Source organism: Topomyia yanbarensis, chromosome 3, assembly GCF_030247195.1.
Source record: "Topomyia yanbarensis strain Yona2022 chromosome 3, ASM3024719v1, whole genome shotgun sequence".
In the NCBI taxonomy this organism is placed as follows: domain Eukaryota; kingdom Metazoa; phylum Arthropoda; class Insecta; order Diptera; family Culicidae; genus Topomyia; species Topomyia yanbarensis.
Genome location: NC_080672.1, coordinates 370,439,619 through 370,463,393, shown reverse-complemented (window position 1 = coordinate 370,463,393; position 23,775 = coordinate 370,439,619). Strand labels below are relative to the sequence as shown.

Below are 23,775 nucleotides of genomic sequence, written 5' to 3'. Positions count from 1 at the left end.
ATTAGTATATTTGAGCAAAAATTGGCGAATACGATATTTTTTTAAAATTTGCAATTTAGATTTAAAGTTTGTAGTTTTGCAGGTTCAACGCATTAAAGCATTTACACACATATCGTTGTATTATGAAAAAAGCCACTTTCAAATATCATTCTCTCATCGCAGCAAGCTTTGCATAAGTGAAACGACTGTCAAAAAAGGTTTCTGATTTTATTCGTTTTAAATAAAACTAGTAAATATGGATATTAGTCGAAGAGAGTTGGCGAATTTGCTTATTGCTGGTAAAAAGACAGATGAACTGCTTAAGTTCATTACAAGTAGTAATCCAAATGTAAAATTGAGACTTCTAAATGTTCGAAAGAAATTTTATATTTTGTTAAAACAACCTTTGAACAGCTTTTAGAAAACTTCATTCCACGTTTTTTCATAACTCTGAAAGTCTAACTTTATACTTTCAAAAGTTATGGAAACTTTTCGCTCATAAATAGCCCTTTTTCAAATGTCATTATCTCTGATTGGGGCAAATAAAAGTAAGTTCGGATTGAACCATAGGAAAGAACATACTTTTAAGTATATTTGAGCAAAAATTGGAAAATATTATTTTTTTTAAGCATGTAATTTTAAATTTACTAACCAAAGTTTTAAATTTTATCGCATAGCGACATAAAAGAAATTGCCTAAAGCCTTTGTATTTCCTTTTCTGTTTTGCTTACATATCAACAATACAGAATGTGTTCATTAAAAATAATTTGGCTATGACAACAATTTATGATTTATATAAGGAGAATTTATTCAATGCCAATTAATTCAAAAGTAGATGCATTGCATTTTCAGGTATATCCAGCGGTGCTCGTTGAATTCGACGTTTACATTTAAGAGAAATTATAGGATCTGATGAAACAAGAAGTCTCTTGAAAACGTCATCAAGATTGACGAGTCGATCGAATTTGCGTGCGTGGAATTCTCGGAATCTGCGAATACTTTTATTCCTGGTTTCTTGAACTTCTTCACTGCACATACCTACTGGCAGCATGTTATGTTGAATAATGCTTCCTCCATGGACCAGGAGTTTATGCACGGTTGGTGAGAGAGCGTACCAACCATACAGGCGTACATAAAGCAATCGTGTATCTTCGGCGTAACTCCGGTAAGCATCCGCGTTAATTCCCAATTTGCTGTTGATGATTGTTAATAGCACATACATACGTTCTAGCAACATTTCGTCCAACCCGGTTTCTTCTGCAACGACATCTCGGTTTCTGAAAAATTTTCGAGCTGTGTTACCATCGTTAGAATTTCCGCCACCTGGCAAAGGTTCGCTAATACGAAGACCTAAACAGTCAAGTAACGCTTGTCGAATTTTTATTTGTCGTTCCTTAAGCTCGCTGGAATTTTTGCCTACGCGCCAACGCGGTTTTGCTAGAGCTAAACGGTAAGCAATATTCAATAGTAACTCCATTGCTCGTATTAATGCATGTAAAGGTGAAAAAACATATAAACTATCCGGTGGATCGCTGGCTTCCAGTAAAGGATCATTCAATCGCTTTCCGGAGCGTTTGCATATATAACACGCTTGAGACGGTGTGCCTGTTACGTCATTCACTACCTTCGTATCAACCATGGAAAATATGAAGCTTGAACTAATCGGAATCTTGCGCATATTAACATTTACTATAGTCGGGACTAATTCATCGATTTGCTTGTTCATCGCGGCAACTTCATCCTTTGTTAGTTCAGGATTTTCCTTCTTGAAAATTAATTTTACTGGTCGGCACAGGGATACTGAAGATGGAAAATCATTATTCCAAAGAATGCAATCTCTTGACTCATCTTTCCGGCGACTAACTACACGTAAAGGTACTATAGATAGAGCAAATATATGCGAATCGTTATACTCGAATAGTTCTCCATTTTCATCTTCGTCAACGCACATTTGCTTGTATCTATGTTCAAGTGGAAAAGAGACTGTCAGTCAAAGTTTAGAAGAAAAATAATGTTGCCTACCGGGAATGGTTGCTGCTTCCATCGCAGCCCCACTTAAAGATAACAAACGTATTATCCTCAGGATGCAGTGGTAGAACTCCAATATTCAGAAACGAGATGAGTCGTTCCACGGTATGGTTAACAAGAGCTTGAAGGGGAACATACGCACAAGAAGGCTGAACAGAAATTCCTGAAAAAAATTGTTGATTCAGGGACGAATCTTTGAGAATAGTACATACCGATCGGATAGCATAGTTTCTTTTCTTCTACTATTTTATTATACGCGGGATAAATGTCCAAACCCTTCTGCATAACTGAGCTGCGTATGTTTTGGTACTGCGCCTTAGAAAAATCATTTTCACAAATAAATCTAAGTGCCTCCTCCGCAGTAAACGCTTCTGCAATCGGGACAGCCATAGATCCTAAATTCTCTACGGTAGATCTGACGGGACTTTTCGACAATCGTTCGATTTGTCTGCCAACTAAACGGAAACCAGTAGAATTAGCGTTGACGGCTGACGCTAAACCAAGTTCTTCCGTGGAATACTTATCGCGCAACTTTCCTAATCTTTTTATTTTGGCTCTGCGACATATTTCGGAAAATGGTTTCCTCTTTCGGCCTTTACCTTTACCTTCGACTTCGAATCTTAGCTTTCCTTCAAGCCACACAAAATTTTCCAGCTCAAACCGAATTTGCGTGCGCTTACTCCGAATCCACAACCTTCTAAATTCCAACATGAAGATTTTTATTTTCTTCCGAGCACTAACAAGTCTCAATTTTACATTTGGATTACTACTTGTAATGAACTTAAGCAGTTCATCTGTCTTTTTACCAGCAATAAGCAAATTCGCCAACTCTCTTCGACTAATATCCATATTTACTAGTTTTATTTAAAACGAATAAAATCAGAAACCTTTTTTGACAGTCGTTTCACTTATGCAAAGCTTGCTGCGATGAGAGAATGATATTTGAAAGTGGCTTTTTTCATAATACAACGATATGTGTGTAAATGCTTTAATGCGTTGAACCTGCAAAACTACAAACTTTAAATCTAAATTGCAAATTTTAAAAAAATATCGTATTCGCCAATTTTTGCTCAAATATACTAATAAGTATGGTCTTTCATGTGGTGGAAACAGAATTCAATTTTAGGTGCCCGCATCAGCGATATTGAGCCTTGAAATAGGCTATTTTTTTTAACGAAAAGTGTCCATAACTTTTTAAAGAAAAAAGTTAGACCTTCGGTGTCTTGGAAAAAAATACTCGGCTTGAAGTTTTCAATAAGCTGTTCAAAGGTTGTGTTAACAAAAAGTAAAAGATACGAAAGTTATACTAAAAAAACGTTTTTTTCAGGAACACCCTAATCTTTTTTTTTTAATTTCTTGTATAACAAAAACTAAAAGAGATAGAGCTTTAATATGTTCAACAAATTTATTCAAAATAAGTTACTTTACAACTTTGTGGAAGACTGTGGAGCTCTATCTTTCATCAGTAAAAAGTTTATTTTCGTATTTTAGATAAATTAGAACCACCCTAATAACTATTCCAATAAAAAGAAGCATCTTCTAAAGTACACAAATTCATCCTAAGACATGATACGGCTAAATTATACAGGTTTGTCAGAAAGTAAAAATTCCTCCTAAATTAGCGATCTGGACCACTGTGCACTGATAGGACATTTTCTCAGCTTTCCAATGAAATCTTGTAAATAACGATATAAAGCATATTTTTTAGATTAGAGTCTTTTAAGTACTTGCAAGTCGGTTACAGGAAAAGCATAGTAATGATATTACAAAGAAATTAGAAGAGATAGAAATATGACGTCCAAGAACAAATTATGAATCGTCCTAAAACCCAACTTTTGGATAATGGATATTGCTATAATCATACTTCATTATTTCGAGAAAATTGGCAAAAACCTTCTCAAAAACACTAGCTTTTAACTACTTTACAGCTAAAAGGTAATTAAAACTAATTACTTAAAAGATATGAGAACACCATTAAATAGGAAATTTTCTTACCTTTCGAATGGTACTGAAATATTTAAAATGCAAAGTATACTTTTAAAGTTAGAGGTATTTTAAGACAAATAAGTTTTTTACACAAAAAGTTCAATAACTCTGTAACGGTTGGGATTTGATGGTATGTGTAGAACAATTTTTTTCTCCAAATATGGCAGTTTATCACCCCCCGAGAGATTCTTAACCATGAACCAAACACCCTATATATATATATATATATATATATATATATATATATATATATATATATATATATATATATATATATATATATATATATATATATATATATATATATATATATATATATATATATATATATATATATATATATATATATATATATATATATATATATATATATATATATATATATATATATATATATATATATATATATATATATATATATATATATATATATATATATATATATATATATATCTGTATAAGGTTTTGGAGTTCTCTTCACATAGCTTTAAAGTTAAAGAATGTCCAATCTTTAAGTAATGATGTGTTTTGCTTCGAACTGAGCTAACTGAAATTGTAAATGCATTTGCTAAGAAGTAGTAGTCAAGTACACCATTTAACCGAGCAAGATTGACGTTTGTAATTCATCTGCTCAGCGTATGACAGCAAGCATGATCAAGGCGATAGACGTTGAGCCTAAAAAATGCAAACAATACATTTCAATGTCAAATAAAGTCAACTAGTTTTAAAGGCTATGGGAGTTACAATATTATGCAGTAACATTGTTCCATTTGGATTTGTTCAGAACCTTTTGATTGTGAGCAGTACAACATTCCTGATGTGATGAAACTGGTCAGAGACGGCATACAACTTCGGTGAAAGGCACATATTCTCTTCTCGCCAGTGGCGGAACCAGGGGGAGGATTCTGGGGGGTCCGGGCCCCCTCCGAAAATTTTTAACTTTTTGAGAAATTTTAAATTAGTGTCAATTTTATAATAGTTTCAAACTTAAAATTATTTCAAACCAAATTTGACCAGCAAAAACTGTTTTGCATTAAATGAGGTTTTGACGTATAACGTATTGTACAATGTTCATTCCAAAATCAAAATTTTCGACCCCTCCCGAAATATTTGCTGGATCCGCTCCTGCTTCTCGCCTTCTAAATCAATCTATATAATGTTTTTTTAGAGTGCATATCGTTTTTAGGTTCATTCATGTTCCATCCTTGCAAATAACGGCTTTTTGTAATTTTTCCCCATTTTGTTCGATTTTTTTGTTGAGTTAGGTTAACTCATGCAAACGTAGCGCAAAAGCGAAAATCGAATTCAACAATACTAATCTTTCCAGCAATCGATAGCTGATGACCACTGCCCAAATCACAGCAAACACACTCAGTTTCAGTCCTTATGCCCCAGACACGATGTCACCTCTCTGCTGCGAACCTAATTCACATTAATTTACCGAAGATCAGAACAATATACCAGACCTCTTTCAAATCATACAAAATGGGAATGAGTGCATGAATGAATGGGAAAATTGTGAAGAATTAATAACGTTACAAAGAAAGTTTAAAAACTAAGCAATGAGTCTCGAACGAACTCGGCAACGGCAACAAAAGGGCTTCGAGATTTGTCCCTGCGCGCCTCTGAATGAATTCGGATTCGTTCGACCGGTTGTTCCAATACAATGACCGCAGTAAAGGGAGGAGATCGATCCTATTATTAGTCGTCTCACTTGAACCTTACACAAGGGATCAATCGAAAGCTGTTTCTCGTTTTTTTTTTCAAACTGTTATACAAAAATTGCACGCGTAAATTTATTTTTTACTGAAAAGATTGTGAAACACCTTTTCCGCTTGGGACAGAAGAAAAAACGAATGCGGTCTGAATGCGAGGGCTAAGATCGGTTCTGAAGTCCATTGTCAAGGTTGAGTTCTTTGACAGCCCTCCGAGCAATAAATCGTTCGAATTTCTATTGAGGGATGATGCAGCGATTTCGGAGTTTCTTGAGATATCTCCTTGTCACCGAAAGCTAGGTTAGGAAATTATACACAATTATCCTCTTTTGTGGATTAAGGAATGACGACCACCTCGAGAAATTAATCCTTCTGACAAAACGTTCGGCTGTAGAAAATTCCATTCAAGCAGAGCACTTTTACATTTTTGAACAATAAAAAACGGTTTTTTTCTTGAAACCAATCCAATCCAGTCGTTATCCTTCCTTTAGGTAACTGTTTCCCATTATCGAAATAATGGATAGTTGCTCTCCTTCGACCATCGGGATCGCACCCCTTCTGGAAATCATAAAATCATAATTTTACAACTTATTTGTTGTGAGATCACCCAAAAGTTAACCCGTTAGAGGGGTAAACAAAAGGGACACTTTTTTTCTCTTCCTTCGTGTTGGTATCCCAACAAGCTGTTGCTCAATGTGAGAGCGGCTAGCGGTAAATTTTGAGGCTCTAATTTCACTTTCCATTTTTTCTCTCCGGTCTGGTTGTTTGTTGGTGGCGGCATCGGTAACAAGGACATCTTCGAAAGGGTTGACAGTTTTCACTTTCTTGTGTCGTAAATATGGCAGTGAAAATTTGGAAACCGAAAGGGTTATGGCGTTCTTGGTAATAACTTAGTAATAACGAGTGTCAGGAGAAAATTGAACAATTATATAAACAGGTAATTACCCCTAGGAAGAAATGGTTCGGAAATCGAGTTCGGAAAGTTATAGTTTAACGTTCGCTTTAATGAAATGTTGCCTAATTGTTTGGGCGAGTTGGAAAAGGGTTAGCTAGCGGTAATTTCTTGAGGATATTTACTTGCGTATGAAACTGTTTATTTGATGTTTATTGTGTTTTTCTTAATAAGGGATTAACCTCCCTCAATAGTGGTTCAATCGAATTTATTGCGCTACAAAAGTTCTTTTTCTCTCCAATGTGCGGGATATATGTAAATTGAGGATGGATATTGGACAGTATAGAGGCAATATGTTTATGTTTCTTATTTTAACGTCTTTTCATCAGCATAGTTACGATTCTAGTGAATAGAAGATATTACTAAAAAGCCGTATTAATTACCGTTCAAATATTGGAAAAGTTTTAAATTTGCAATTCGCAATAAACATAGTTCTGCATCTTTTATATATTTACAAACAAATATAATAAAAATATAATATAATAAAAATATCATTGTAATGTGTCTCAAATGAATCCTACGCACGGAATTTACTTTTCCTACCGGACATCCTTTTCCTGGGCAGTGGAGCATATGTCTCAATTCAGTCTGCTTCTTTAGTCGTGGCTTTCGTCCATATTATTATTTTTGCCACTCGAACACAACTGGTAATGTTGGGGAAGAAATTCCTGCACGAGTCGCGTTGAACATAGACCAGTTAAGGTGAAGCGATGCCAAAATCACAACAAAGGTTCGGTTATGTTCGGCTATGTTCGGGTTACGTGCAGCATCTGTGTGTAGTTAGAAAGTACTATACCGATATGCGATGGCACGCACACAATCGTATCGTTCAGAAATCAGCTGACTGATTTTTGCACCACGTGTTTCATTTGTATAGAAAAATAAAAAGGTACAAATTTCCCAAGCGAATCAAAATTCCGCAAAAAGAATCTATTCATCAGCTTGTGCTAACATGCCTGAATACCGTGATACAATTTCTAAGCAATCTGATATAAGAAATTCAAGTTACAAATGATTTTGTCTTGCGCGCCAATGCAATGTTTTGATTTTGACGATGAAATAAAAAGAAGAAACAGAATCGACGGCGGCCATTTTAGCTGCCACCTTGTGGCTCTATTCAACATGTCCTTAACCGCACTGTGACTTGAATCTGCGTATTGTGTTATTATGTGTGTCCGGAGACAGATATTTATTTATTATTAGGTCTTCGGTATACCATACAGATATCGTAGCCATATCACAGACTAATAACACTATGAGGGAATTCCCTCACAAACATCGATCCGACAATTTTCCCAGAACACTAGCTCCACCTTTTATTCACAGTCCCAAACACTCATTTACTGGTGGGTTACCCCTCAGGTTTGGGACCATTTTTTCACAAGTGGTCTATCCCCAATATGCTTGTTCATGTGTCAGTGGCGCCATAATTTCAAATGTGGCCACAGTCCCAACTACAAATATATTTAAAATGATCGTTAAGCGGGCGAAACTTTGTTTTTGAGTGTTTTGTCTGTTAGTCTGTGGCCATATGTCGATTGCATTGTCTTCCATATAGACGGGGATCTTGACGTTAAGTTTTTCAGGTTCTATAAAGTGTTACATGTTTTTGTTGTTGTAGATAATTTGTTCTGATGAAATACGATTATCAAATTGTAAATATCAGAACTACATTTCTCACATGTTGCAGCGGAATAAGGTTAGCTTTGTAATTGCAATTGGCAATACACGTTTTCTTTTTCAACAAGTACTCCACTTCTCGTAAAGTTTGGCAAATTGTAGGTAAATTTGCCGTGAAACAACGCGTCAAGGTTCACTGATTGTACTCAGGCTGATTTATTTCGATCCACAAAATGTACACAATGCTCACTATAACAAAAACAGTAATTTGTATACGAATGAAGTGCTCTGGGTAACCGTTTTAATCCTAACTTTGTTAACCGCTTCCGTTAAATGTGACCAAATCGTTGGTGACTGGAAACAGACTGACTTTCTATCTGCAATCCCAAATCAACAAATAAATTTAATCTGTTGAGTTTAAGTGGACACTATTGACAGTTCTGATGAATAGGCCAATTTTACGCTAATTAAATGTCATGAAATTTGAAAACGAAAAGAATTTCCACAAAATGCGATCGACAGTAATATCAGAGTAGCAAAAAAATAAGAAATTAACAGCTACTAGTTCAATCTTTCCCTTTCCCCTTACTACAAACAACTGGAACGAAATAAAATGGTGGTAGGTACTCAAATAACTTTCACCGATCCTTTCATGAAATTGATACTTTTCGTATCGATGAACTTACGCATTGCAAGTATTGCAAACAGGTTTTCTTCATTGCGTTGAATTTCTCGATTCCCGAAACAATGGCAAAAAGCAGATCGGCAATATGCATTACCTTATTCCATTTAATTCCCGGAGTGTGCCGTAACAACAATAATTTTACTGCAAATCAAATATGTGAACTCTAGTATTTTTGGCTTTGTAAAATGTTGCAAAATTGGTGGAACTTTGTAAAAATACAAGTTTTTGGAATGATTACAATTTACGTAAAATTTGTATAGTAATGACAACACTAAATTTACTCGAATTTATAAATATGGGCGAGTAAAATTATTTTAACTGACTTCCAACATATGAAAGAGAACACATCGCGTCATCGTTGCTTTCATTTACGGAAGAGACTTGCATTTTTTTTTTCAAATTGGTGAAATATATCCGTTTTCCATGATACGGTTGCAGTACCCTTATCAGCTGCGGTGCTCGAGGCCATTCTTCCGGAGTTTTTTGTCTATCTATTTGTTTTTCTGTTTGAAAACATTCACATGTCATCCTAGTCTCATCAATATAGTGGATATGTTTCTTCATTTGAAAGTTAGGCCCGCTTTTGAATTCGTTTCTGTTTAGGATTTTTTTCCTAACCATCCTAAACTAAAGTTATCACTACGATTTTCTACATAAATTTAATGAATAGTTTCAAAATTGTAACCGAGGAAAATTTTAAGATTTTGATTTACTAAATCAATACTGTAACAGATCAAGCGGCCGCTAATATGTCAGTAATTAGTTCTTGATTTATTTTCATACTCTTCATCAAAAATGAAAAATATGTGCTTGAAGTTAGCTCGAATGTTTCTTTGATGGCAGAATGAAGATCGTCCTAGTATACTTCGGATTTTATTTCAATTAAATTTGCCGCATATAACACATCAAAATCATACGAATAGTGAAAACGTTGGTTTCGAGAATGTCATTAATCCCAATTTTCAACTTACTAATTTATAGATGCAACTAGTCGCCACATATTAGGCTCTTTCCGTAAACACCTATTGATGTGTCTGTGCTGTTTCGTCGCGTCACCTAAATTGACAACAATTGGCCATTATAGAGAGCGGGTCAAATGTTGCTGCTGGTTACTAAATTGAGAGTGAGAGAAATATGGTTTTTACCGAACGCACCTAAGTCTTCAAAAAAAAATTGTTTTTTTCTTTGCATTTTTTGAAAAATGTTAGTATTTACTATATTCTTTTAAACGGGTTTTTCGATCCGCGCATCAAAAGTTATTCTACAGGCCATTATTCGAAGTGGCGTCCTGGCCGCCATGGAACGCTCGCGGCTCGAGACGTGCGCCTTGGGAAGAAACCTTTTCATGGCATTATGCACGTTCCCAGAATGCCTCACGTTGCACTGCTTGATCTGTAGAGGCAACGCTAGCTAATTCATGGCTTATTTTTGTAGATGTATCGCTGACTAATCGTGACTTATCAAACAACTACAAAAAACGGTGAAAAGCGACAAATTTTGGTCAAAATTGTTAAAGTCACATTTTAATCCGCCATGTTGGAATCGCCATTTTTATTTTTTTGGTTTTAATAACTCAATAATTAACTCAAATTTATGTTTATAAATAACAAAACCATTTTTTCTCGATTTTGGCTGAAATATCACTTATTCTTTTAGTGGAAGTCCGCCATATTGGATCGGCGTTTTTGAGCTTCAAAAAACTGACTTCAGATTCGTAATCAACGATGTCCAAATCCCATAGTTTCATGTAATTGTTGCAAAATCTTGTCATTCAACCACGAATGATTCATCGAAAGTGTTCCCAAAACTTTAAACGCATTTATCTCAAAACCTGATTTTTTCAAAGCTGCGCACTATCTCGTTTGAAAATAATTAAATTTAAAGACTTCATCTTTTGACCTCTCGAAAGAAAACCCTTTTCATTGGAGGAATGTTCTATAAAATTAACAAATTCTTTGTATTCACTTTTTTTTAGTGAAGCCTTTAAGTGGAAACGGTATAAAAAATCGATCTCAAAGTATAAGATCACACCATCACCACAGACTAACAGACAAAACACTATAAGGAAATTCCTCTAAAGATATCGATTTTCCCAGAACACTAGCTCCACCTTTTATACACGGTCCCAAACACGCATTAGCTAGAGTTTTACTTCTCAGGCTTGGGAACATTTTTTCACCGGTGGTATATCCCCGTATGGTTTTCGAGTGTTACGTCTGCTAGTCTGTGCCATCACGTAAAATTTGGAGATTGTTTCCCGTTCTTAGCTCATTCCTCTAATAAATTTAGTTTACTTTATGGCCTTATTATTACTGTTGTGGTTCAGATCGATACTGAGGTAGAAGGCTGTACGCAGTTTTGGAATTCCACGCGCACCTTGGAGAACATCACCACGGGCGCCATTTTGATCTTTTCGTCTTGAAAAAATGTGCGAATGAAGACGAAAATATAATGAATACTTATACTGTTCCTGCTTTGTTTTTGCCTTTCTCATATAGAAAGGTTATGCAATCACTCTGAAAAACGTCAACCTAATCCCGGCCCGGAGGGCCGAGTGTCATATCCCATTCGACTCAGTTCGTCGAGATCGGAAAAAGTCTGTATGTGTGTGTATGTGTGTATGTATGTGTGTGTGTATGTGTGTGTGTGTATGTATGTGCGTATGTGTCAAATAATGTCACTCATTTTTCTCAGAGATGGCTGGACCGATTTGCCCAAACTTAGTCTCAAATGAAAGGTGCAACCTTCCCATCGGCTGCTATTGAATTTTGGATCGATCGGAATTCTGGTTCCGGAATTACGGGTTTCAGAGTGCGGCCACACAGAAATTTCGCATAAAAACTATAGGAAAAATTAAAAATAGAATTTTCATTTTTGATGCTAAATGTATTCAAGGTGCATAAAACGTCGAGATTTGATGCAAACACGAAAAAAATTTGACGAAGATTCACGTTTTTGGATTTTGCACATTTTTGCCTTTCTCATATAGAAAGGTTATGCAATCACTCTGAAAAACGTCAACCTCATCCCGGCCCGGCCAAATTTTTTTTTCGACTCGCATAAGGTTTCTGGATTTTAACAGGGGCGTAGTTGATGGTTTACGGAGAGGGGTTACACCCCCCCCCCCTCTACTGTTCACTCTCCTCCTTTAAAAATCTCCTTAAATCACCCCTCAGACCACCACCTCATACCCCTCCCTTTCAACCCCATCATCTTTAAACCACCACTATATTACAAAGCATACCAATTTAAGCTGGGGAGTCGTTCATTCATGAGACTTTCGCCCTCCTCACATACCCATCCCCGCATGACAAAATGAGTTAGCAAGCAGATAACATTGATCTAATGCTGATTAGGCTAATGGAGTATGATATTTTTTTGTTTCAAGTGTTTCACCGTCGACACGTAGCTCATCAAGTTCGTGGCTGGCATGCCATTGTGTATAAGTGCAAAGTGTACTAAGAATGTAAAGGACATTTCCACAATTATGCTGAACATAAAAAGCCTCCGTGCCATAGTTTAGAGAAATGAGAAAGGCACAATTGCACCGCTAGGTGGATTAAAACAGGTTTTTTCATTGGCCCACAAAAATCCAAATTTTGCTTACTTTTTAGTCATTTGAATGAGAATTTTTCCATAAGTGGTATGTTAATGATGAGCACAGTACACTAACTTGAAACAGACATACTAAAGATGTCCAGTTTGAAAACTAATCTGGCGAAAATAAAAATGTTTATTATTCAAACATTTTTGAGCACCTGAACAAGTGCTAAATACAAATTTTGTTAAACGTGTTCTTGTCCTGTAAAAAAAACTTGTTCTGCATTTTCTCGTGAATTTGTTTCTATTCTAACAAGCTAGTTCAGACATCAGACACGATATTTAGTATGTTTTCTATATCTGTCCGAGTCAGCACAAAGAAAGCGACAAAACAGTTAATTATATCTAATGTACACTGTTTGAAAAACAAAGACAACCATCGAACCTTTATTATTGCCCTGGTGATCTACCAAAATTGGTGAAGCCCTCAGCAAAAAAAACGGATTTACTTCGATTAAAAATGGTGGTCTTTTCGCCGAGTATTCATGATCTGAAACATTTTCTGAACAAGAAGAAGAACTTAGGTTTGCAGCAGTCGCCTTTATTCAGATCGAACATGTCAGACATTTAGTGCTGATATGTTCAACGAGTTGGTCTAGTCACAAACATAGTGTAGTTTGAAGAGGTTATATCACTGCAGAATATTAAAAAAATCGGAAAATGTGGGGTCTTAAAAATGATATGTTAAAACATGGAAGGCAACAATAATATATGAATAAATGGTATACATCAGCGACGTTGTGGGATAATCGAAATTTTTCAATTCGACCGCAACGTCTGTTTTGTCTATCCAGAGTGCATTACCATCACTTTTGATCGTTCTGAAATTTGTACATTCATTAAGGATTGCTTTCTCCAGTGACGAACATAGATTTTTTTTAAAATATTTTTTAATAAGCAACTTTGAGTCACTCATGCGTTTTTCTACTAAAATTGTGCCATTTCGCGAATAATCAAAATATCGGAAAAAATCCTAAGTACGTCGCTTGCTATCATTCTAAGGAAACGAAAAAAACTTTGGTTTGATGGTCTAGATCAAAAATTACTGGAGATAGCTCTCCGGTCGTAGACCATTTCAATAATAAATCTCCAGCGGGAACATACTACTCAGTAGCCATCTTCTTTTGAAATCGCTTGAAAAAAAATTTCAGTGCATCACCATTAGTACCTTTTAACGATTTTGTCAAGAATATTGAACAAATACTGATTTTGTTATAGAAGTTTTTTACATACTGTATATCTATTAGACAGTTAAGATTAACGCGTCGACATGGTCCGTTCAGTATATGGCAGCCGACATGGCCATACCACATGGTGGAGCGAAAGTTGAAACAATGATTTTAACGGGAGATTGGGCCAAAAGCCGTTAGGCCGAGTACTGTTAGGTCGAACGCCATTAGCATTTGATAATTAACAGTTTTACAATAACATGTTACCCGATTCTTTGTAGCAAAAGTCGGATTTTTGGCATCAAATTTCTACGAAAAATGCAAAAATTGAAAACATTAAAATACTGTGGAAAATCTCAGACCAGTAGATTTTGGGTTTTGGCGAATACCGCAAAACAAGTTTTTTTCGAGGCGGCTCTAGAGACGTCACTGTCACTCGCTCAATTTTCAATATTTTGCAATGAAAATTTGAGAAATATTGTTTTAATATTAAAAACTATATGGAAATTGAATGAATAAATCTGTATCACCAATAAAAATTTAAAAAAGTGGCTTTTCGAATTAAGCATAACCCTCCGCCTTAAAACCAAAAAACGGATTTATTTCAATCTCAATAACTGCGCAGCTAAATGACTGTCACTCTTCACTATTGCAGACGAGACGGGAAACGGCACCCACTATAACTCTGATTAAGGCCGATAGCAGTGGGCTGTGATTCCGTTTGTGATATTGTGTGTGGGTACATGGCGATTTCACGGCTCGTTTATGTAAATGAATAAGTGCTAAAATGTTCACTTAATCTTTAGGACCATTTTCATGTTTACGATATGGCGAGTCTAGGTGTGCGTGTGTGAATTATCACGAAGCGTTCGATCGATTGCATGTTGAAACGCTTGATTGCGTGGGAGTCTGCTTGTCTCGTGTGCTAGTGCGTATGTAACTTGGCGTGTATAAATTTGATTAAAAACCGAGTTGTCATTTCGTCGCTGTTGTGCTATCTTATGACAAGCGCCATTTAGCACATTTCGAGAGAAACGATTTTTAAAGTTTGAGATTGAATAATATTCAATGAATTTCTTAAAACTTATAAATGGTATAAACAATCCAAAGAAGACAATTGATGCTTCTATCTATTCTGCATTAATCTCTCAAATATTACGAAGATCGGTTGACTATGTTGCGATTTTTTACTATGAATGTAAACAAAAGTCGCACTCACACGTGTCATAGGCGTGTATTGATGACAAAATTTGTATGACGTGTCATAATCGTGCATGGAAAATTTTCCATAGAAAAAAATCATCACTTTTTAACTTTTATTCATATATTTGGGTTCATATGGTCTATAAACATTCGGTGAAATGCATTTTAAAGGAAATGAGTCAGGGAATCTAGAAAAAATTGTTATTCTTGATTACAGTGTTGCCAAAAATCTTTTATTTCCAGTTCAAAACTAAAACTGTGTTTTTCTCACAACTCGTATAATTTTTTTTCGAAAATGTTTATGCCATTGTGTTCCTCAGACATTTTCACACATAAAACCGTCTAAAACTTCAATATAACTTGAGCCAATCCCTAGATATAGTGATTTGAAGCAAAAAACTCGCAATTTCTCATCCTGTTTCTAGCTATATCTAAGTAACCAAGTAGAATTTTTAAATTCTGAAAACGCCCTTTTGTAGAGATTTTTCAAACAAGTAATGTGGCATATCTGACTCAGTTTACCCCAAAATGGCGTTTGTCATAAGATAGCACAACAGCGACGATTTGCTTATTTGCTTGGGTTGTTGAATATTCCCTTGACCCTCATGTTTAATTTTGATTGTACGGCTTGAATGCTAGAAGAGAGTGAGTTCCCTCTCATCATTAGAGTTACCAGTAAAGTCAACCGGAACTTGTTGACTAGAAAATATAAGCGTCCTTTACTTTTAGGAAGGTTCAACCGAAGGCATGGGCCAGGGCCACTAGGGCTGAAGGAGAAGCTTTTGGACGTGATTGCACATTTGTATAATCATACTTGAGACTGCGTTTATAAATTCGATAAACGCATATAAATGGGTGTTTTATGTTTGTGGAATCACGAGCGTAGCTTTGCGTTTGTGATCAGAGTTGTTTTATCGTGGTCATTTCGAGCGTTTGTATGTTAACGAGTTTGATCACGCGGGCGTGTATGTCACCTGTATGTAATTTCGCGTGTACAAATCCATTTGTTCAATCGTGTAACCGGTCGAATATACGCATGGGCTTTTGATGGTTCGTGCAAACCGCGATTTTGAGCGTGCGTTACTGATTTAGAAGAGAATAAGTTTCCTGGTAGCACTTGAGTATCCGGCCATAGCGCTTTCAGTCTATATGAGTTTGTTGTTTTTTTTTTTTGAGACGAAGACTGAAGGCTGCTAGGACCAAAGGTAAGGGCTTTCGTACGTGATGCGCAATTTTGCACAAAGAGTTTTTTATGTATGCGAGATCGCGAGTGTATTTGTACGCGGATGATCGCAATTGCAGGTTCCCATGCCAGACCCGATTTGTATTATCGCGAGGGGCACAAGCGTGTCTATGCTAGCATGTGTATCGCTTCGCGTCGTTGAATTCGTTTATATAACCCTGTTCCCGTTTGCGTATATACGTAGGCTTTTTAAATGTTCGCGCGGGTTATCATTCTGATGTTTAATTTTGAGTATCTTATTCAGATGAAGGAAGAAAGTGAGTTTCCCCATCTCACTGGAGTCTCATACTACGGTGCTGTGAGATGTGTTACCTAGTAGGTAAGTGTAATTGATCGCTTTACTATCGGGTTTGTATTACTATGGAAGGCTCGAACAATTATTATGTTATTATGCGTGAACTTTTCATCGCGTGGGCGTTTTTATGTCGCGTTTGTAATTTCGCGTGTGCTAATGCATATCTATTTCCGTGTGCTTTTGAGTGTTGCCGTTAAAGAAACAGCAAAAGGAGGAACAACGCGTCAATTAGACATTAACACAGTAAAGTTTATATGGACCTATAACTCATATACTATACACACATTCTTTCGTGACGTTTACAACGATTTGACGAATCTTCATTCAACAAATACGTTATAGCTTTATCAAATGAACGCCCACATCAAAACTTATTACAGATTCGGAAAGTAGACAAAATTTCACGAAAGATTCAATTAACATAAACTGAAAATACTAGAATTTGATGATTTGACTTTTATTGAAATACGTTGACAGTTCTAATTTGTCACGTGTTGTAACGTCACGTTACATTATGGGTCATAAAACAATCCTCTTCCAGTATATTCAGTTAATGTTGATTTGATCTTTCGTGAAATTTTGTCTACTTTCTGAATCTGTAATAAGTTTTGATGTAGGCGTTCATTTGATAAGGGACCATTCATAAATTACGTAACGCGTTTAGGGGGGAGGGGGTACGAGAAGTTGTGACATGTTGTGACATATGGGGGAGGGGGAGTAAGCTAGATCGTTACGTAACATGTTTTTACTGAACAAAAAAATTTTTTTCGAGGAATTTGTTACGTAATAGGGGAGGGGGGATAGAGAATTTTGTGACAATTTGTTACATGGGGGGAGGGGGGAGTCAATTTTGGGCGATTTTCGCGTTACGTAATTTATGAATGGTCCCTAAAGTTATAACATATTTGTCGAATGAAGATTCGCCAAATCGTTGTAACGTCACGATAGAATGTGTCTGTAATAGTTTGGATAAATGAATTGAATATTTAGACAGTCATGCACAAAACGCAAAAAAAAACAAATGAAATGAAACGTAAGAAGGAAAAACATACAGCACATGACAAATATACACTAGGTTTCCGAGCCCCACTAGACGTGTAGCAATCAACATCTTTAAGCAACTTTCTGTAAAAGAGCAATATGAAGAGCAATAATCACAGAGAACATATATGCTTACTAGAACAAAATTTATTGACAAACCTGTGCAAACATTTGAATAGAAATACGTTAAAAATCACCATTGCATAAAGATTCGCAAGCGTTAATCATTGTATCCAAGTTTGTAGGCAAGGTCCGTATAGCGTCTACTGGCCAATCGTAGCGCCGGCTAGTGGTAAGTTGCTACTTGCTCGTGGCATTTCAAAATGACAGTTTCATTTCTTGTACATATTGAAAACTTTACTTGTATCACTGAGAACTGACATACAAGTAAAGTTTTCAACTTGTGTAAGAAATAAAACTGTCGCTTTGAAATGACAACAGCAAGTAGCAACTTGACACTGGCCGGCGCTTCGATCGGCCAGCAATCACTATACGGGACTTGTGTGCAAACTTGGATACAATGGTGATTCACGCATGCGAACCTGTATACGATGGTAATTTTCAACGTATATTCATTTAAATGTTTACACAGGTTTTTCGGGAAAGTTTGTTCTAGCTTATATGTCTGTTCTCTGTGCTTGTATGTCGGCTCTCAGTGCTATAATTCTGTTCAGTAGAATATGGTTGCCCATTTTTTCCAGTTGATGCATTAAATGAAAATTAACGATTAAATAAGAAAAAAATTGTTGATAATTGATACACTAAATCTATTCAAACTGTTATGTAAAATATTGCTTGAAGTTGTTTGCCATACCGTCACTGAGAACTGATATACAAGTAAAGTTTTCAATGTGTATAGGAACTAAAACTGTCGTTTTGAAATGCAACCAGCAAGTAGCAACTTGCCACTAGCAGACGCTACGATCGGCCACCAAACGCTATACAGGTGTTGCGTATAAACTTGGATGCAACGGTGATTCATGCATGCGAACATGAATGCGATGGTGATTTTCAACGTATTTTCATTTAAATGTTTACACAGGTATTTCACGAGTGCTGTCCGTTCTCTGTGATACCGTCAATCCATTAGTCTATGCGAGGGAATGTAAAGGGCTGTTACTTGTTCTGCAAACTACAAATGGTGGTAAAAATTATTTAGTATTTTGTAATTAAAACCAAATCAATTTATTGAAAGGCCCCTACAGGATGGAAACAACGGACAAAAATATTATAATGATTTTGAGTTCTCAAGACAAAACTAAACCTAAAAATATCGACAATCAACTCTCGTCTAAAGAAATATATGCCCCACGGACCTTTCGAATCAACCCGGAAGCAACCCGGCCCAACTTAGCTAAACTGCTTTCTAAACAGTCTCATCGTCATGCTTACAAATATTTAAAAGTTCACTCATCGCAATCGTACGCCACTGACTCAGCTCCGATCGGAATAAGGGCTTCAAATGCAAAAATTACCATAACCGACATGCAAAATTTACTCAGTCTGTTCCGTGGCCAACGTACGACAGAAATGTACAATAAAATATTAAATTATGATTTTCATTTCTTGCGCACCACCCGGTCATCAATCGATATGCAAATGGTTTAATATTTTATAAAAGACCTTCAACGAAACCATCGCTCACTAGTTTCGACGCTCTCGTACGAAGCGGTAGCGATCCCGTGTTTCCACTATTCAAAAGCTATAGACAGTAAACCACAAGTTCCCAGTCATGGTGATGCGTAGTTCTCCTTTGACCGGGTGGAAGAACGTCAGTACTGGATCGGACGCCGAAGCTCATCGGGTGTGTGTTTAACTAACTAACTAACGTGTATAACTTGGTTCTAAAATCAATCTTCGCTGGTGATTTCAGCCTCCTACACGGATAGCGATTCAAGTTGCGCAGGGTTACATCTACGGAGTTCGGGAAAATCTACCGAATGGGGAGAACTACTTCTACTTCAAGGGAGTTCCGTACGCGAAGCCCCCAATCGGAAACCTCCGATTTATGTCACCAGTTCCGATCGAGAAGTATTCCGTTTCGTACCTGGATTGTACTACGGAGAGGAGTAACTGCATGGGACTGGACGTGCTGAGTAAGGACATCACTGGTTCAGAGGATGGGCTGTATTTGAATATTTATACTCCGAGGATACCTAGAAAGGGGGAGCAGACAGAGAAGTTACCGGTGATGGTGTTTCTACACGGCGGTGGTCTAATTGGGGGACACGCCGACAGTTCTATGTATTTGCCGAGTTATTTGTTGCAGGAGGGTGTTCTTGTGGTCACCGTCAACTACCGGTTGGGTGTTCTAGGGTTTCTTTGTTTGCCACAGGCCGGTGTTGAAGGTAATGCCGGTCTCAAGGATCAGGTGAGTTTATATTCGTAGCTGTTGAAATTGGTATGACAAGTTAATTGTTCTATCGCAGAGAATGGCTCTACAATGGGTCAACCAGAACATCGCTCAATTTGGTGGGGATCCCGACAACGTAACACTATTCGGGGCAAGTTCGGGAGCTATTGCCGTAAATTTTCACTGCCTGTCGAAAGCTTCCAAAAAATACTTCCACAAGGGAATCATGCAAAGTGGTTCGATCTACACGGAATTTGGACACCAAGATGAACCGGAGATAAAAGCTCGTCACTTGGCGTCACTTCTCGGATACAGTCCAACTTCAGACGAGGAGGTTTTCCAGATTCTCAAAAATGCTCCCGCTCGGAAACTGTTCGAACTGCAACACAAAGTGATTAATAAACGCGAACTGCTGGTTGAGAAATTATTTCAGATTCCATTTTTACCGGTGATCGAACGTGAATCGTCACCGGATGCAATCATTACTAAACATCCGTCTGACATTATGAGCGAACCGGATAGTATGGGAATTCCTATCATTCTCGGTTACAACGAACACGACGGAATGATGGTTCTGATCGATGCAATTAAGAATCTGAACAGTTACAACCTTGAACCGGAGAGGTTCATCCCAAGAATTCTCAACATTGACTGCTACACTCCGGAAGCACGTAAGTTGGGAAATGAAATCAAACAGTTCTACTTCAAGGACAAGAACGTCACCCGTGAAACTTTACTGCCGCTGACGAATCTTTTCACCGACAAGTACCTGTTCGCGTACAGAATCACCTCGGAGTTGTGGGCAAAGTATCAAACTAAAACCAAGATGTTCGGGTACCGCTTTTCGTTCGACGGCCTGCTGAACAAAGGTAAGGCCGTAACCTCGTTCACCAGTATGAAAGGAGCCGCCCACATCGATGAGGTGTACTACCTGTTCAGTTCGCCGATTCTGAAGACGGAAGTGCCGAAAACGAACAAGGCTTACGCGATGCGTCAGAAAATGGTCCGCATGTGGACTAATTTTGCCAAGTACGGTGATCCCACTCCGGACGGGGAGGACAGTTTACCGTTCCGATGGGAGCCGGTGGAGAATATTGCACCGGATAGCACAGATCTGAGACAGAACATTCTAAGTATTGGCGAAGAGATCAAAATGATGGAGATGCCGGAGCGGAAGCGTATGGACTTTTGGACTGAACTGTTTCGCAAGTATAATGGGCATGTGACGAAAGCGAAAATTCCTACCGCACCGACCGGCAAAGCGGAAATCGATATGAATAATAACGTATAATGTGTTAATGTGCCCCTTATGCACGATTGTGTCAAATAGAATGGATAATTTACATAATATATCAGTTTGTGTAGTATGAGACTGAAACGAATAAAAGTAGCGGTAAATCTTGTTTGTGACTTTTTTTTATCACTGTTCGTTCCTTTCACTACGGGTGTATTTTTGTACCATATTGATCATTTTGACTAGAAACATATGTCAGCGGCATTAATTTAGTTATTATTATTATTATTGACTATACCAACTACAATGAACTGTCTTCTCAGAACTTGCCAGAAAAGCGGTTATAAATCTTTGTTAACAAATAATTTCACAATAAAAATGGTTACTTGAATTTTTCTCACCCTACAATGTACTATTCTTCATTTGCATATCTTAATTAAGTACCAACAAGTGATGCCTATAATTTACAGTGGCGGATCCAGAAGGACGGCTCTGGGGGTCCGGACTCCTATCCCAAAATTTCTCAACTATTGTTGAGAAATTTTATATTAGCTTCTCTTTTAAATTCGTTCTTGACTCAAAACCATTCCAAACAAGATTCGACCAAAAAAACTGATTTTAATTATATGAGGTTATTACAAATTACGTATTAAGCAATGGACATTTCAAAATCGAAAGCCTCAAAACTCGACCCTCCATAAATTTTTTTCTCAATCGATCGAGATTAAGGGGTCACACAGGATAGTCAAAATTCAAAAAATTTCACCCGTGAAAAAGCACCAAAAGCTGGACTCTATGAAATTTCAAAAATCAACTTCATATTTTTAACCCTAGAACGTTGCACAAATGTTCCTCACGCCATCTTTGGAGCCATGTGAAGACGAGAATTTGGCATTAACATTAATTTAGAGTTCCTAGTAAGAGTAGAGAAGGTGGTATAGCCAGTTTGCTTATAGCCTTCGTGGAAGCTGGTGTCAATGTTAGCGTGGGGTACATTTGTACCCCAATGTACGGTTGCCATTAGCGTTTGGTCAGGTTTCGTGGTGTCAGTGGAAATGTGACTCCGGACAATTCCAGTTTAAATACTGGTTGTTCTACTATATAAGTAATAATTAGCATTATATAATCGTTTTTAATCATTTATTCAATTAATTAAATTTAATTTGGAAGTAGAAAAAAACCGTTCTCATTTTTGCTGATTTTTATTGTTTATTTATTTATAGTTTTTTTTTAAAACAATGACTCGCAAGTATAATTGGCGCACAGTAACAGTAACGTTGTGTGTTACCAATGTATTACTGATCAGAAATATTTTTTTTTCATGTAAATTTCCACCCCATTTCGTAATATTTTCCAAAACACGTTTTGTAAACTTTCACTCTTCCAAATAATTGTACTTTTTCAACTTTAAACTTTTGATCTTTGATCGTTCGGCGTGACTCCTTTCATATGTCAGAATGAGGGGTTACATATCTTTTTGCGAGAAAATTTTTAAGAAATTTTGACTTCCCAAAACTGAATAGATTCCATTAGTATAGGAGTGATTAATTTCTTTAGTATAGGCACAGATAACAGACGTTTAGGCTCGATTTCAATCGTGTGTAAATACCCGCAACTAAAATTCCGAAAAAATCGGACATCTGAAACACGTTTGGCAAACGTTTGTAGAGGGCGCAGTGATCGATACAATGCAGTTAGAGTGCAGCTGTCAAACACGTGTAGCAAACAGTTGCGCAGATGGCAATAGTGAAACACCGGTTTCCAACGTTTATCAGTTTGAAAGTTTGCACAGGTTTTCGAAGAAATTTTGTTCTAGCCTAAACGTCTGTTATCTGTGGTACAGGATTAGGAGCAAGCAATTTGCGTTACTGGTAACCAAATCTTTTATGAAGGACTACCATGTCTACATGCCCGCTCATTAATTTGAGATCGACGGAGTAGTCACGGATTCGAGTTTGTTGTGCGTGGATCACTGTGAAGCACTAGATGGGATAAAATGGTGTGTCTCTTCTCCAACAAACGGTGGACGGAAAAAATGTAGTGTCAGATGATTTTTAACGAGATTGTGTCGCGTTTAATTACGTCTTTCTTCTTCGACAACGGTCGTCTGTTTATATCGCGCGTCATGCATTGCAGCTTTGCACTAATGGACCATTTGACTGAAAAGCGCATCTACTGTGGTGAGAGTCCACATGATCGATTACCATGTCCCGCGAACAAACAGCACCTGAAAAATCTGATGCGTCCTCTTAAACGATGCTCGAAGCACTTTTGTACTAATCGTCGCTGTTGTGCTATCTTATGACAAGCGCCATTTAGCACATTTCGAGAAAAACCATTTTTAAAGTTTGAGATTGAATATCTTGTAACTTATAAATGGCAGAACTAATTCATAGCAGACAATTGATGCTTCTATCTATTCTGTATTAATCTCCCAAATATTACGAAGAACGGTGAACTGCACTGCAAGTTTTAACTAAAAATGTAAACAAAAGTCACACTCACACGTGTCGTAGGTGTGTATTGATGACAAAATTTGTATGGCGTGTCATAATCGTGCATGGAAAAATTTTCCATAGAAAAAAAGCACCAATAATAAACTTTTATTCATATCTTTGGTTTAATTTGGTCTATAAACAATCGGTTAGATGCATTTTGAAGGAAATGAATTA

The 23,775-nt window shown here is 36.9% G+C and overlaps 1 protein-coding gene across 1 annotated transcript; it reads left to right on the top strand.

The window, feature by feature from the left end:
- Nucleotides 1-19,176: 19,176 nt before the first annotated feature.
- Nucleotides 19,177-21,257, top strand: LOC131689387 (esterase B1-like). Its single transcript, XM_058974442.1, has 3 exons — nucleotides 19,177-19,320; nucleotides 19,390-19,887; nucleotides 19,946-21,257. The coding sequence occupies exons 1-3, from the start codon at nucleotides 19,249-19,251 to the stop codon at nucleotides 21,158-21,160; spliced, it is 1,785 nt and encodes a 594-aa protein (XP_058830425.1). The 5' UTR covers nucleotides 19,177-19,248; the 3' UTR covers nucleotides 21,161-21,257.
- Nucleotides 21,258-23,775: the final 2,518 nt, after the last annotated feature.